The sequence below is a fragment of the Dryobates pubescens genome, chromosome 25, assembly GCF_014839835.1.
Source record: "Dryobates pubescens isolate bDryPub1 chromosome 25, bDryPub1.pri, whole genome shotgun sequence".
Classification (NCBI taxonomy): domain Eukaryota; kingdom Metazoa; phylum Chordata; class Aves; order Piciformes; family Picidae; genus Dryobates; species Dryobates pubescens.
Window position 1 is genome coordinate 11,540,130 of NC_071636.1, and position 16,165 is coordinate 11,556,294.

Genomic DNA, 16,165 nt, shown 5'->3' on the forward strand with positions numbered 1-16,165 from the left:
TGAGAAAACCCATTATCTGTGGTTGTGGCTTCTGCAGCCTCTTCCACATGTGTCTGGTATCAGCCAAAAGGTCTGAAGAAACTATAATGAAGCCATGCCCTAAGGGAAAGCAGGCAGAGGTGGAACCTTTCCTAGAGCCTCTCAAAGGAGCAGGTCATCCAAAGGCAAATCTGTGGTCTTCTGTGTTGGTTTTTTTTTCTACCTTTCCCTTCCTGTTGGGTAAAAACAGTTTAGACCTGATCGAGGTAAAAATCAGCACTTGAATGCTCTGTCACCAAGGAAGTTGATCCTCTTGGTGTCTGCTCTGAGTGCAAAGGAGAACAGCAGGGAGCAGCTTTGCTTTCATGAACCAGTGCTGCTGATGGAAAAGGGTAAGGCCCCTCATTCAATCTCTGTGTTTGAATAAGGTTTGGTGTTTGGCAAGCCAGTTGGAGTGGTTTGCCTGAAACAAGGCTGTGGGGCCAAAGCTCAGGGATTTGTGTTAAGTATCAGGTGGGCAGTACCACAAGCTATAGAGCTTTTTGCTCTCTGCACAGACATTGCCATTTTTTCACTTGAAAAGAAAGTGGGCTGCAGTGTGTTTTTAGGTTACTGCTTTTTAGTGAAGCTTGGGGTAAAAGGGCTTGATGTTTCTGTCTTTTGGGGGCTAGGGGCTAGTTTTCTGTCGTTTTCTTGTTCCTTATCTGCTTAGGTGCATTGTTTCCTCCCTAGCAGCATATGCTGCTTGATGGGGAGAGAAATTGTTTTGCAGCCTCTGGTGTTCCCTGGTTCACTGATGTCAGGAAAGCCTTTCTGGGGGCACTGTCACCTAGGAGAAAGAGGCCTGTGGATTAACTGAGGCTGATGTTGAGGGGAAGGGCTGGTTACTAGGGTGCAGAAGTGAGCAGAAAAGGTTCTTGAAGAGAATTGAAGATACTGGCAGACAGACTTGGATATAAGCACTTCTCAGTATTATTCCCTGCAGATCTTCTGTCTGAGCTGTGGATCTCTGCCTCTTGCTGCTGTGTATTTCAAAGGAAAATATCTTTGAGGTTCCTACTTCTCTGCTGTCAGAAATTGAGTCTACTAAACCTTTTTAGCCCCCTATAAGCTGGTTTTGTACCTCTTGGGAGCAGACTGCATGAGTCAGTGTCTGACACTTGGAAATTTGAGATAATAGACTTTGATTTCACTCAGGACAGCAGTTACAGCTCATCTTGCTGCGCTGAGATTGTTGCCTGCCCCTAATCACATGCAGGAGCCTTTTCTCACTAAATTGGCATGTCTTTGTAAGATGTAATTATTTCTCAGGGAAGGATTCTGACTATTTTCTGTACAGGAAGTACTCCTTGTGCTTTATGGAAGGCAGATCTCAAAGGCTGTGTGGCATCCCATGTCATATTCAGTTATCTCCTCCAGCTGAGAGGACAGAAGTACCAGAGCCATAATTCATTTAGCTCAAGACATTTCCTCAGCATTCAGCTGTATTCTTGGTCTCCTCCACCTCTGCCTCTTCTCCAACTCTCTGCTTGTGACAGAGCTATTTTCCTTTTCCTGATGTCTACTGGTACTTGGTCTTCAGCGTCTCTGTTTCTGAGAGCTCAGAGGCTCTGACCTACAGCTACTGAATAGATCTTTCCACCTTTCCTTAGAGTGTCAGTTCAGGAGACCTCCAGATGTTGCCCCTTGTCAAAATAGCATAAATACTTAAATGAGAGCACTTCCCTGTGCCCAGTTCTTGCCATGTTTTCAGTTGCTGTCCGTGACCAGCTGTGTGCAAACCGTTTGTATCCCACAGCTCTGGATCCTGTCTGAAGCAGATCTCCCTGCTTCCCAGAGATGGCTCCTATTAGATAAATGCTTGTCCTCCAGTTTGCCTCCTGGCAAACTAACTGTAGGCTGCTGTCTTCACCTAACCCTAGTTACAAAAGCTGCACTTTGGCTGATGGTCGGTGCCTTTGTTCACTGTTCTTTAACCCTCCTGTAAGGTGCTGCTGGGTCAGGAATGATTACTAAAAAAATGTCATTAGAGGATCAGAGTGTCCTGCTTGCTCTGTCCCCTGAGGCCTTCTGCCTGGAGATGTGTACAGTGACCTTTATGGAGCTCTCCCAGAGTTTAATTGTTTCACAGAACAGCAACACACAAACTTGAAACTTCATGTCCTTGTTGTGTGTCTCAGCTGGTCTTCTACCAGGAACCGATGGTGTTTGCAATCTCAAGATTATCTAGAGGAAAGCCAGGGGGGTTTCAAGTTGCAAGTTTCCTGCTGATGATTACAAGCAGTGTTGTTCAGTTGTGCATGCAAAGCAAAATTTAATAAGCAGTTTGGTGGAGGAAAAGAAAGAGAAACCACTTCTACCCCAGTTGAATCAGCTCAGCTGAGGGAGGGTACCCTCTGCAGGAGCAGGAAACTCCAGCAGCTGAGCAATTTGTGACAGGATAGGGATGTTCTCCATCAGAGCAGATAGAATCCTGTGATTCCAGCTTTCCATGGCAGAGACTTCCATCAATTCTGTTGTGCTGAGCTCCTGCTCTGGCTGTAAGACCCTGGCATGGCAGTGGCAAGGAGGGACCAAGGAGAGAGGGATTGTTTAAGTTTAAAAAGCAGACAAACAGAAAACCCCAGCTGCTACTTTGTGGAAAACTCAGGGGGCAAAAAGGAGCTGTTTACAGAAAGCAGAATTTATAAACCTTGGGTGTTGCAACAGGAAATCTGTGCTGGGAAAACAAGTTGAACTGCCTGCAGTGAGCCAAATAATCAGTGCTGATCCATGACTAATGCTCCTCAAAGGCTGAGTTGCTGATCGTGATAGGAAAGGACTCTGGCTTAGAGCTGTAGTGATCAGAGACGCAGGAGGCAGTAGAGTTGGCCACTTGTGAGGACTGATAAACATGTAGAGGATTTCCAGTCAGCCATACCAGAAGCTTTCCTTGGCCTGAATCTGTGGAATATCCTCCTGTAATGCATGAAGAGGGCAGGAGCTGTGTGGTGTGGAAGGCAGGCAGTGCTGTCAGCCTGGGGTGGCCTTTTAGAAAATGCATTTCTGCCTGCTGTGCACCCTGGGTCTAGGTGCAGTAGAAGATAACTTAGTGGAAGCCCTTTTGACAATCATTCCTCTTCTGTGGAATGAGCTGTAGCACAGTGTGATCAACACAGCTTCTCTGCATCTTTACAATTAGAGGGACTTGCCATTCCTATCAGCCAAGAACTTTATCTTCTAGTGCTAGTTTGTGCCTTAGGATTTTTCTCCTCTTGCTTGGTAACAGCTTTAGATGCACATGCACCGATGTGGCCAGCCAGGTCTTGGCATAATCACACAATCTGGCCCTCAGCAACTGATTCCTGTTCCTATGGGGAGCTGCTACAAGACAGAGGAGATTAACAATTAATTGAGTGTATTCTCCCTGGCAGCACAGGGCTGTAGCTTGCAGCAAAACCGTACTCAGTTCTTTTAATGACCTGTGGGGAAGGAAAATCTATTAGTACTGGTGGCGAGTCCCAAGATACAAACCCTCATGGCCTTTGGCCATGCTTTTGATAAAGATCAATTTATTGATTTCCTCCCCTCCCCTTTCTTCATTCACATAATTGCCCTTCCTAATAGTCCCAAGTCTGCATTCTTGACCACTGCTATATGCTACTGCAGCCAGTCAGCTTCCATTGGATGGGAAAAAATCCCTGTGAAATACTGTAACTTGGCTCTGCTTTAACTGCTTTGTAGACTTCATGCAGTCACTTCCTTTCACTGAGTCATTGTTCTTGATTGCTGCTGTTGTGTTTATTTTCAGATGAGTTTTTCCATCACCCGTTCTTGGATGCAAGTGCCTCAATGAAAAAATGTAAGTGTTGCATTCTTGATTACAACTCTTGTTGAGCCATGACATGACATCCTTTGCTGCTAGTCCTTTCAAAAGGAAAGAAGAGAAGTGCTTTATGTTTGCTTAGTTGTTCAGGCAGGGATTCAGCATTTGTTATTGTGTCGCGGCCGGATTTTGCCATCCACATGTATTTAATTTCTGCTGAGCTATCTTCAAACAGATGATTTGAGGGCTATTTAGGAACCTAAAGTAGCAATAAATGGAGCTTTGAAGTGTATTCAAGCTGCTTTGCATGAGGTGCTTGGCCAGTGGGGATGTTTGTAGGTAAACAGGATTATGCAGCACGATCTTGCTTTTTGTCCGCAGCTGTAGGACAATGCAGAGCAGAGAATGGTGGAAACTGGCGCTCTTGTTCCTGGCTGCCAGGTGGTACCTTGGGTTGGCTGTGCAGAATGGCTCTGGTTACCAAACTTTCTTTTCAGCATTTACTTCCCAAGTTCACAGTAAATCTTGGTTTAGAATGGTTAAGATTGGGTGCTCTGAGAGCTGGCCAAAGCAAAGACAGATTGCCACGGTCTTTCCCCTTTTGAGCATTTCCAACCACCTGTACCATGAGGTAGAAATTTGTTGTCAGTGGAAAACAATTTGGAATTGTCTGTAGTGCATGGGATGTGTAATAGTCCTCTGACCAAGACATTTGGTTTTGTGGAATTGTGTGTGGTTGCTTTCTGGAAGAATCCTCCTGGGCCTTTAATCTCCTGAGTAAACGACAGAGCCGAGACTTCATCAGTGACTGATTTTGGGTGCCCAGTGCGAGGCCTGGAAGTGTCAGAAGCATGCCCAATATTTTTTGCACGTGGAGCCCCTGTTGGATGTATGCCACAGCTCCCCTTCTCTGATGTCCACCTTACCCCGATAGTCTCTTGCTTTCCTGGTTCCCAAGCAGGACTTCTCACGGATTTTAACTGTGTGCTTAGGTGCTCCTCCTGCGGGCAAGAAAAGACGCTTCTGGTTTAAGGGAGTGCGGAAGGCATCCAGGCCCCCATCTCCAGCTGCAAGGTGTGGGGCAAGCCCTGTAAAACAAGACTGCTCTGCAGGCAGGAAAGGACTCTGCCTGTGTAGGACTGCTGCTAAGCCAGCTCATCTCTCACCACCTGCTATACCACTGCTGTGTGGGAAAAGCCCTTCAAAGTCTGATCCTCCTGTGGGCAGAGGAGGACCCCCTCAGGATGTTCTTGTATGCCCACCAGCTCATCTTTTGCCTCCAGCAGTTCCCCTGCTTCACTGGGCAGGGGAACAGAAACACCCCTGCAAATATGGGAGGATTCTCCTGACTTGGCCTCAGTTTCCAACTTCAGCACATTTGCTGTGCAGAAACCGGAGGCACTACTGTGAAGGGGAGTCTGTAGCTCCACCTTTGTACCCAGCTGCACCAGAGTTAATGGTGTGGGGTCAAGGCTCAATAGAAGAATCACCTTCACAGGTGGGTAAGGACTATCCAAACTCCAGACCTCTCTGCTGCCTAGCTGGTCCTGGCCTCCAAGCATATGGCCACAGCCTGGAGTCTTCTCCAGACATGAGAGACCATTACTGGTTTTGAAAATATAAGAGGAGGAGTATCTGCCCTGTTGGTGGATGTCTTCAATTTGCTGTGCACAGAAATACTGGTGGAGAAGATGATTCTTGTAGTCTGCTGTGGAGGTCTCCGCTACTGCCGAATGGCAGCCATGGATGAAGGCCTCTGGAAAATGCAGTCAAGAGCCTGGACAAGAAAGGCTGCATGTGGGTTCTTTTGATTTCTGAAAGTGTCAGCAAAGGTCTGGGTTATGGTGATCTCAATAAGAGAAACTCACCTGAGATATGGACTGCTGCTTAACACTGTGGTGTGCTTAACATTTGCACAGTTTGGGCTGAAGCAGATGACTTGGCAAGGTTACGGTTGCTCAGAGGCCAGCTCCCCATGGCTTTGCATACAGGACTAAGAGGAGTCCAAAAGTCTGTTGTGCTACTTTATCACATCATCATGACTGTAGGAAGTGTCAAAGAAGAGATCCAGCTGTATCTGAATCACTTTAATCATGCTCAGACTGAAATTGAGTCCCCAGGCCTGCAGTGGAGAACCAAGAGGAGTAATGGTGTGCCCTCATCTTTTTGTTCTCCTTGGGAGCTGCTAACTGAGCTGCCACTGACTTCAGTGGAAACAGGACTAAGTCATCCACATTGGAATGTGCAAGTTTCTATTAGAGTTTGTTGGATGATCTGTACCAGCATCTATGTTTTGGAGTAGTAACTGTCACTTGATGAATGCCCAGGGACCTCAGCTAAGCTCAGGGACCCGCTGTGTTGCCTTTGCCCAAAGGACCTTTCAGCACAGAGACACTTCCATTGCAGGTGCAAGAAACTATGCATACATTTAGGTCCCAAACTATTCTGAAGGTGAGACCTTCCTTACCATGTGAGAACATTTTGCAGTCTGAGCAAAGTGCAGTGGCCTCCATAGTGCTGTCGTGCCAATGACAAGGGCAGAACTGAAGAGCTGCCTTCAGCAGGCAGAGCTGAGCACATCACCCAGGCTCCTGAACTCTGTCAAGGCTGGTCCAGAGCTCATCATGCAGTGAATAGAAATGAAGCAAGAGCTATTGGCTGTTCATTCTGTGTGAATGGGTTAGTATACTACCTCACAGAATATATCTGGTTGGAAGAGACCTCAAAGATCATTCAGTCCAACCCTTGACCTCATGGCATTATAAAAAATATTTTCTTAATATACAAGTTTGGAATTTTGGAGAACTGGGAAATCCCAAAATATGGATAATTCTCTCAGTGGATAGTTATGGAGTTGCTAAGGGAATGGAATCCCCCCTCACTTCAATATCACAGCGCATTGGAGGTTGGAAGGGACCTCAAGAGATGGAGCCCAGCCCCCCTGCCAAAGCAGGATAAGGTTGCATGGTTTTCACAGAATCACCAAGGTTGGAAGAGACCTCAAAGATCATCAAGTCCAACCTGTCACCACAGACCTCGTGACTAAACCATGGCACCAAGTGCCACGTCCAATCCCCTCTTGAACACCTCCAGGGCTGGTGACTCCACCACCTCCCTGGGCAGCCCATTCCAATGGCTAACAACTCTCTCAGTGAAGACACTTCTAAGACACTTCAGTAAAATCAACATTTCTCTCTGAAATCTCGAAGTACCACATTTCTGACAAGCTCACACACACACACCCCTCCCCTGCAGTTTCAAGGGATTCTTGCATCCCTTCTGTTGTCTTGCTCCTCTAGTGAAGCAAGGACACAAGCCTGCTACAGGCTTTAGTGCCTGGACTTTAACTGAAGCATGTACATGGGTTTGTTTATTTATTTATGTCTTATTTTATGTTGTGGGCTTTGTACCTTTGACTAAGCATATACCTTAGATGTGCACAAACTTATTAATAAAGCCTTTAAAATGCTGTGTCTAGTCAGAATGTTGTCTGTCTGTAGCCAGGTCTGATCAGCATAAGGTATGGGGCAGTGTGTTACAGTAACAATGCCTGAGAAGCCATAATTAGATGCTTGAGCAAGCCTTCACTCAGTAAACACCTTGTAATTGGTACCCATGCAGAATATTTGACAGGTTTTTCGCTCCTGCCTTTGATAGATGCTGCAGGTACCTCCTTCACTCTGCTTTAAAGAGATGCTGCAGGTGCCTCCTTCACACTGCTTTAAGAGAGCAGGAAATGTGAACAGTTGTGGTTCAGAAGTGTACAGGTGGTTCAGTGTCTGGAATGTCTGTCAAGCTGAACTTTTACCATCGTTATGATTTTACTGTACATAAAATACTCAGGTTAAAAACGAGTGAGAAGTCACCATGACTTCTCCATCTAAAAGATTTTACTGGTGAAAAATTTTAAACTCTAAAAGGCAGCTTGTTCTTTGGGCAAGCCCTTGCAGTTCCCTCACTCAAACTCTTGCCATGACAGAGGCTGCAATTAACTAGCTTTTTGATGACTGGTTTTAATTAATTGAACCAGATAATCACAAAAATGCCTCTCTCCAGTGTGTGTAAAACTCAGATTCCAAAGAAAGCTCTTTATAGAGTGGTTTGAGGCTCAGATATTTTTAGGGTGATAAATCCCCTGGCAGAATGATCCTTCAGAAGTGACTTTTGCAGGTGCAGGATCTGGTATGGAGATCCATACAGCTGAGACACAGGCTTGCCTTCATGGCTCCCAGTTCTCCCATTTTGAAAGCAGTTGGCATTGGTTGCACAATGTGCAGGGTGTCTGTTCTGTTGCTGGAACAACTGGGAGAGGACAATTCTGAAAACAAACTTACTTACACTACAATCCAGCAGTTTCTGGATGTGGGTGGGGGCCTACAATTGGTGCTGCTACCATTGCCTGCACTCAGACTGGAGCTGAAAATATGGTGAGCCAAGTGTTTGCACCCTTTTTTAATTTTAAGCTGGGAGTGCCTGGGTGTGAAGAGAAGATGGAAGCAAGAGTCTTGCTTTCAAGCTGTCCTGCGTGGCTGATGCCGAAAAATGCACCAAGGGGGAATGTAGCGGTCAGAAAGGGTTTGTCAGAGCCAAACCTTGTGGTTCTGTATGCATGAAAGTGTTTGGGTTTAGTGTCAGGGCCTTCTGAGTTGGATCTTACAGCATTACAGTGTGACTTTGGGGAGTTTATAGGGTTTTTAAAAAGAAGAATCATTAATAGTGGCTGTTTCTAGAGGTGGGCTTCATGCAGAGGGGTTTGAGTTTCAGATGGTAGTGGCAAAGTCTGCCTGCCCATCTTCCTTCCTAGATCAATGCAAAGCTGTCCAAAGTAAACAGACAAAACCAGAAAAGTCTCAATTCCAGCCAGGTTGAAATCAATAATAGGCACAGGGTCAAAACAGAGTGAAGGGGACCTTGAGAGAGAGCTGTTGTGGCTGTAACAAAATTATCAATACCAGGAAAAATGAACAGCCATGCAAGTCTGGCAGCCAGCATGTGCTCAGAAAACACCTCTTTTTAAAAGCACCCTTCCATAACAGGAAGGTCTGTCTGTACAAGGCTGAATTGTTTTATAACAGCTGGCAGGAGAAAAATGGGGAAACCTCCCTCCCCCCTGACCTTGGATTTGTGGTGTTAAATACATAGAGAAGGTAGTAGGGGTTGCTCTGCAGGCTCTGTGGGAAGATCCCAGAGATCAAAAGCAGTTGGTATAGGCAGGACAGAGTTCTCCATTTCACAAGGAAGTTCTCAGGGCTCTGTGTGTGTTCCCTGAGCATGGGGAGTGGGAACCAGCTGTGCTGGAAGAGATGTGTGGTGTGGGTGGTGTGGCTCTCCCTGCCAAGCCCCTGACCTCCCAGAGTACCCATCAGCAGGGTAGCGTGGTCCCTTTCCCTTTACCGGAGCTGTTTTAACAGCACAGCCCATCAAGAGCACAAAATCAGTTGTCAGAGAGATGCAGAGGCTAGAAAGCAGCCTCTCACAAAGCTTTGGAAAGCTGCATTTCATTATGGACCTCAAAACACTGGCAAAGCAAGCTGAATCCGTCTCTATTTGCACTATAACTTGACCTCTTTCAGAAAAACGGGCAGGTTTTGTTAATGTTAGCAAGGGTGGAGGAGATCACCAGGACCCTGGTTAAACTCTTACAACATGCAAGTCTACACTTCTCTTGGCTTCATTTTCCTGTTGTTAGCTCTTGTTAAACCTCTGCCAGAGTGAGGGGCTCAGCACCTAAGTGATTGTTCTGTGTGCTGGGAGACGCTGATCCAGTCATCCTTTAACCTTCTTTGATAGGCTGCATGGAAAGACTTCTTAAAGCTTTTTATTAAAAGGCATATTTTTCCTTTCTTTTATCATTAGGACACTGCTTCAGCAGTGAATTGCAGAGAGAGGTACTTCATTTTTCTAGCTGGTTGAACAGAGCGAGGACTTTGTAGTATCCAATGTGATTAATGACAGAAGTAGTTTTACTTCACACAAGTGTTTTTCTTCTAGGCATTCTTAACCTTCCTTGTATTAAGTGTGGAGTCATTGTTACAGATCCTGTGAAGGTAGAAACCTGATACAGGGTGCTAATTTTCTCCTAGCACAATGGAAGAGAAGCAGAGTGTTCCTCTCCTACTTCAGCATGGCCTTCTGATCCCTGTCTTAAGTCATTCAAATACCAAAATGGTTGCAGAGCAAAATCTGACTTCAGGCTGCCTTGAAGTGGGGATGTTGGGTGTCTTCTGCAGCTTCTGTGATGTTCAGTCTTGTGCAGGTGGGCTGGGAAATTAGAACCACTAAATACTTCAAAGTCCTCTGAAGGGCCGTTGTTACCTTTGACTTGTCTCCTAGGCTGAGCTGAGCTCTCCTAAGTTATTTACTGAACCTCAGTTGCATAAGTCATGGGAGCTAAATATTCTTTTCTCCTGTGATGCTTTAATCATCTTTTTCTGCCTGAAGGTCAGTGCTAACTAGACCTTTCAGCCTGGGCTTTGTGCCTCTCTGAAGGTTACAAAAGCCAGTTCAACAATGAAGTGAATAAAATGGGCAGCTCTGATATTGCATGATTAAAAAAAACCAAAAGGAAAGGCTGCCAGGATAAGCTGTGCTCTGTACAAAGAGATGAGAGAACCCAAATCTCTTCAATTTGCAGAAGTGACCAAAGGAGACTGTGTTGAGGTAGAGGAAGCAATGGGCTATTTCCTTCATGAATGATGAATTCTGTGATGGGGTTTTTTTTCCCTGTTTTTTATTACAGCACGTGGTGTGGGATACCCGAGTGACTGTTTGTTAGCAAGCACATAGGGACATAAGCACCTAGTGGACATGTGTGTAACTAAGCACAGACATCCCAACACCTGGTGCATATGTGCTAATTCACAAAGTCTGATGAAGAAGATAAATTGCAAGGATGTGGTTTAGCTTCTGATCTCTGTCCCTGACATTAAGAAACACAATCCACTTTCCCTTCTTTTTCCACAGAGCCTCTTTAGGGCAGAAATGGTCTTGCTACCTGTGTACTGTGGTCAGGTATCTGAGACCTTCCACCCCAAGAACTGTGACTGTGAAACAGTGCACAGAGGAGTGGAGGGATGAAAATTGTACAGCTGAACAGAATGGGAATTCTTGTGTTTGTTTGCCTTTAATTTGCCGCATCTGATACCTGAGATACATGGTGTTACGTGAGATAAACCTCTTAGGAGAAGGTGGAAAAAGACCTTTTATTACTGATTGATCTTAGACTGACAACTTCTTTTGGTTTTGTCTTTTACTGGGTTTAGCTGCTTCCGTGCCAATGCCTTCTTATCCCAGTTCAGGCTCTGGTAGTTCCTCCAGCAGCTCCTCTACTTCCCACCTGGCATCGCCTCCTGTAAGTACAGCCCAGAGGATGCACTGCTTGCATTAATAATCTCCCTGCTTGCCTCTATGAAACAAGGTCTCTGCTTTTGATGTCTTCTGATGTAAGTCACTGAACACTAGATCTGCCTGGGACTAGTCCAGTGTCTTTCCCAGACTATTTAGAGTTTGGATCCTGAAGGCTGTCTCTGTGCAAGAAACCTTTCAATTTGCCAGTGCCTGTTACATGAAAAGCCTTTGTGAAAGGAGTTGGTGTTAATGACACTGGCTTGTCTTGGCAGACTTGGAAAGCTCCCTGAAACCAAAACCCAGTCACTAAATCAGGGTATAGCACTGCATACTTGGCTGCAAGTTCTCTGGTTTTAAGCAAAGGCTCTGTGGTTTGACAGCATGTCCACACCTCTGTAAGATGACCTGTCTCCTTTCTGACCAGTGCTCCCAGCTGCCACAGAGGGACATTGAGCAAAAATGTTTGCTCAGACCAGAGCTGCCACAGTCTGGTGAACTGATGGGTTGTTTTTTCTCTGGTTTGCTGAAATGATGGAAGCTTTCCTGCAGGGAAAGAACATCAAGTGACCAGTGAAATGACACTCCTTCAGTTTTTGGGGGCTTTTGGTGAAAGGTGTCTTTTGACTTTGAATTTGGGAATGCTGGTGGGACAATGGACAAGGGAAGGGAGGATGGAATTTTTTTACTTCCTGGCATTAACTGCTTTTTTTCCTTTGTTCTGTAAGCTTCCCTGAGCCAAGGTGTCTCAACCTGGCTTGGGAAAGGCCAAGAGGCACTCTCAGAGGCTAATGTAGGTGCTCGTGATGTGGGCTGTCAGAGACAAGAGGTCTGGTCTCCTCTCAGTGTCACACAACTGTTCCTGAGAGACTTTTTCCCCCTGCAACCCTAAGCAGGCCAAGACCCTCCTGATCACAAGATCTAGGAATAGGCAGATGGTGTGAAAAGCAGATTCTCTGAGCTTTCCTGCTTTGGGAAGCTCAGGGATGGTACACACTTAGTGCCAGACTTGGGAGGGAGTCTCATGTTAGAAGTATGTTGCACTGATCCCCCTTTGCATTTTGATGTTTTGCTGGTGGAGGTGTGCTGGTGCAGCATGTGAAAAACGCCACGTCTGCAAGGCAGAGCTGGCAGGTTGGGTGGAAAAGAGAAACTTCCACAGCTGGAAAATTCCATCTGCTTGTATGTACTGCAGAGAGTCCCCACTGGTACAGCAGGAGAGTCTTTGGAGGATGAACAAGGTCTTAACAGGGCCCTAGTTAAGGCGATTCAAGTCTTTCTCAGCCTAAAAATGCATGAGGAGAAAGCTTGTGATAACTCTGTGGGCAGTTCAGCTGACTTAAAGCCTTCATAAACCATCCAGCCACCTCCATCTGTCTGCAGATTGGGAGGATTGAGGAGCTGTTCCTTTTCTGGCCAAAAGAAGCAGACAAATGGAACTCTTTAGGGCCTGTCCTGCCTCTGATGGCTGTGAGGTGTTCATCTCTGCTTAGCCTCCTCCAGGCCTTGTTAGTGCTACAGCAAAGTAGGGTTGTCCTGAAAGTGCAGGAACACCTATGTACGTGCTCCTGAGTGCTACTTACTGTGAAAGCATGAGAGACACCAGAGGTTTAATGTTTAAGGACAAAACATATCCCAAAAGAACAACCAAAACTGTCTCTGAAAGCTCTTCCCTATTTCACAGCCAGACTAAACAGAGTTGGTAGAAAATACTTGTTTGATCTGGAAAGCCTTAGCAAAGGGATGCAATACCTTAAGTGAATTTTTCTTATCAAGGGAGCATCAGCTATGCTGGTAGGATGTTTTGTGTAATAAAAGATGTGCTGTTCTGACATGGACATAAAAGGCTGTTCCTTTTCAGTAAACCAAACAGCTGCTTCTGGCAAACTGTCAGCCCTGGTTTGTCAGCAAACTGGTGTTTGTAGCCTTGTACAGCTTGGTTTAAAGGATCGAGTAGAATGATGAAGTAGATGTGCTGAAGCCAGTGTTTGTTTTCTTGTTGAATTAGCAGTCCCTTGGAGAGATGCAGCAGCAGCTGCAGGAGAAGACACTGGCATCTCCTACCCAGGATTCTCCTGGCTTTCTGCATGGATCTAAGGACTCTGCTGGAAGCAGCAGTAAGAATTCATCTTGTGACACTGATGACTTCGTTATGGTCCCAGCACAGTTCCCAAGTAAGGGGGTTTCTGGAAACACAGAGGCTCTATCTAAGCAGAGAGGGTTGTGGGTGTTGAGGATGGTTACTGTTGAACTGATGGGTTTTTTTTCCCCTCTGATTTACTGAAATGATGGAAGCTTTCCTGCAGGGAAAGAACATCAAGTGACCAGTGAAATGACACTCCTTCAGTGTCCTTGAAAGAGCAATTAAACCTGTCTGATTCAACTGAGTAACAGGAGTGTGTGTGTTCTTCAGCTGGAAGAGACATCTGTCTCTCTGTCTAGTTTCATAGGATGTTTTGTAATTGCCTTCAAAGATAGGATTTGAGAGGAAAGATTACTTGTGGACCTGAACAAGAGATTGAACCTGGAAATCCAACTGGAAAAGAAGATGAGTAGGCTCACAGGGAAGCGTCTCACAGAAGCCTTTCCCATGTCATCTTTTGGTTTCACTCAGCCTTGCAGTCCAGGACAGTATTTCAGCTGGCAAGCTGGAATTTACACTTGAAAAAAATTCCTGGGAGGAGCTGGAAGATGTTGGAATTTTCTTCAAACATCTTAAATTTAATTTTAGTACCTCTGTGTTTTTATACTTGGATAGGAATGTCTTGAAAATGTGTGTGTACATAGAGGCCAGGGCCCCAGTTCAGCCTAGAGAAGAGAAGACTCTGGGGGGACCTTACAGCTGCCTTCCAGTACCTGAAGGGATCCTACAGGAAGGCTCAAGAGGGACTTTTCCTAAGGGTGTCTAGCAGTAGGACAAGGGGGAATGGTTTGAAGCTGACGGAGAGCAGGCTTACACTGGATCTTAGGAAGAAGTTCTTCAGTACAAGGGTGATGAGACTCTGGAATAGGCTGACCCAGGAGCTTGTGGATGCCTCCTCCCTAGGGGTGTTCAAGGCCAGGCTGGATGAGGCCTTGAGCAGCTGAGACTGGTTGAGAGGTGTCGAGAGCATCTGAGTCCAGTTGAGAGGTGTCCCTGCCCACGGTAGGAGGATTGGAGTAGATGATGTCTAAGGTGCTTTCCAGCCTAAGACTTCTGTGATTCAGCCAACATACCTATGTACGTTCATGCACAAGTCCTTACACAACCAGCAGAAGGTTATTGTTCAACCTTGACCACGTGTATCATGTTTGCTGAGTTTGAACTTGGTGCTAAATGCTCTGATTCCTCTTTTCATGGTTGCACTATGTTTAATAAAACAAGAATTTGGAGAGGTAGAACTGGGATCTGTGAAAGGTCTCTGCTATGCAATTCTTACGATAAGGAAGAGCTCAGTGTTTCTTCTGCTTTTCCTGGGAACAGCAATGGGACCAGTATGCACTTGTCTTGTGCTGGCCATACTTCCAGTGTTCAGATGTTTTGGCAAAGGCACCAACTCCCCTGTGTTGTGTATCCAGCTGCCAGCTAATTTGATTGCCTTGGATTTTTGCCACTGAGGACACGGATGTTTCAAAACCCTGCGTGCGGCACACACCACTGTCTTTTTACACAGCAGCTGCTTGCTTGCACCAAGAGGGCAGTGCTCCAAATGATTCTGTCAGGTTTTGGCCCCCTTCCAAAAGGGATTCCTTTCAGCCTAAATTTTCCCAAACTTCAAGGTACAAAGATCAGCAGCATCCACAGCGGCTTCAGCCCACGTGTGTTTTGCAAAACACTGACTTCAGAAGCAACTCGGCAGGTCTTAGAGCAGCAAAAAAAACCTCAACTGCTCTGAATATGTAAAGATTTTCAAGAAAATGATCTTAAATTAATCTGTTTCTGCACTTCTTTGTTCCTCAGGTGATTTAACTGCTGAGGCTGCAGGAGGGAAACCCATCCAAGACAGCCTGATGTACAGCGGGTAAGACCACCAAGGCAACTGCAATTGTTTAGCCACTGGAGCATGCTCTGCTTTAGGGACTCTGATGGAAGGGAAAGTGTTGCTAAGTTAGCTTTTGCTTTAGGGATAACTGTCACCAGTCTGGTTCAGACCATTTTCAGTCTGGTCATCAGCATGTGGCACCTAAACACCATGTGGGCAGCATGGCAGTTCCCAGAGCTCCTACAAGACTGAAGAAGGTGCTGGGCAGACACAGCTTTGTAGGATTGGAACAGGGTTGGTTCCCAGGATCTAACAGCTGGGTTCTTTCTATCATTCCTCAGGAGTTCTTTGGTGACTTCAGCAGGCTTGGAAAGCCAGGGAAGGACACCATCTCCTTCACCCCCTTACAGCAGTTCTCCTAGCCCATCCAGGTAAGAAAGACTGATCAGTGGTGACTATGAAACATTGAACACCCATTGGCTTCTAAGAGGGCATGCTGGGCAAGGGTAACAAGAACCACCCAGGAAAACTCCTCAGCCTCAGGCTGATCTCCCCAGATCAGTCCCAACTACAGAGCCTCTCTCTCCCTCTTCTGGTCTTCAGGAGGGGCCAGGAGAGAACACAATAGAGCTGGAATGAACTGTTTCCTCAGGGGACAGGAATCATTCTCAAGCAGAAAGTAGATGTACTCCATTGGCATGTGTGTCTTACTCATCCTCTCTATGCTCAGCCTGCAGAGGCACAGAGTGTTCCAGCTAAAGACCTTTTGTAGTGAATTGGCTGCAGTGCTGCACTCCAAGTCTGAAACTGCTGTGGGCTTGAATTACTGGGCAAGGGATGGGAGAGCAACTGTGGAGGAGTGTTGCTCATCTCTCCTTGCTGATGGACAGGTCTGGGCCTACTTAGTTACTTGCAGTTTGCTTGAAGCTCTAAGCAGCTTGTTGCTCTATGATTGTATAAAGTCATGCTGCTGCACAGGCCTTGTTTAGTAACAGAGGGTGCAGGAGTAGGAGTAAGAAAGGCAAAGAGGCGTGGTCAGAGGTTTAGTTCCAACTAAACTAGTTGCTTTAAACTT

At 46.0% G+C, this 16,165-nt stretch overlaps 1 protein-coding gene across 1 annotated transcript in view; it reads left to right on the forward strand.

The window, feature by feature from the left end:
* Positions 1-16,165, forward strand: part of ULK1 (unc-51 like autophagy activating kinase 1) — an 83,746-nt gene that overhangs the window by 42,920 nt on the left and 24,661 nt on the right. The window contains exons 12-16 of the mRNA XM_054173323.1: positions 3,770-3,820; positions 11,047-11,135; positions 13,140-13,302; positions 15,069-15,129; positions 15,432-15,521. Of these exons, the coding sequence (XP_054029298.1) occupies positions 3,770-3,820; positions 11,047-11,135; positions 13,140-13,302; positions 15,069-15,129; positions 15,432-15,521 (454 nt within the window). The remainder of the gene's footprint in view (positions 1-3,769; positions 3,821-11,046; positions 11,136-13,139; positions 13,303-15,068; positions 15,130-15,431; positions 15,522-16,165) is intronic.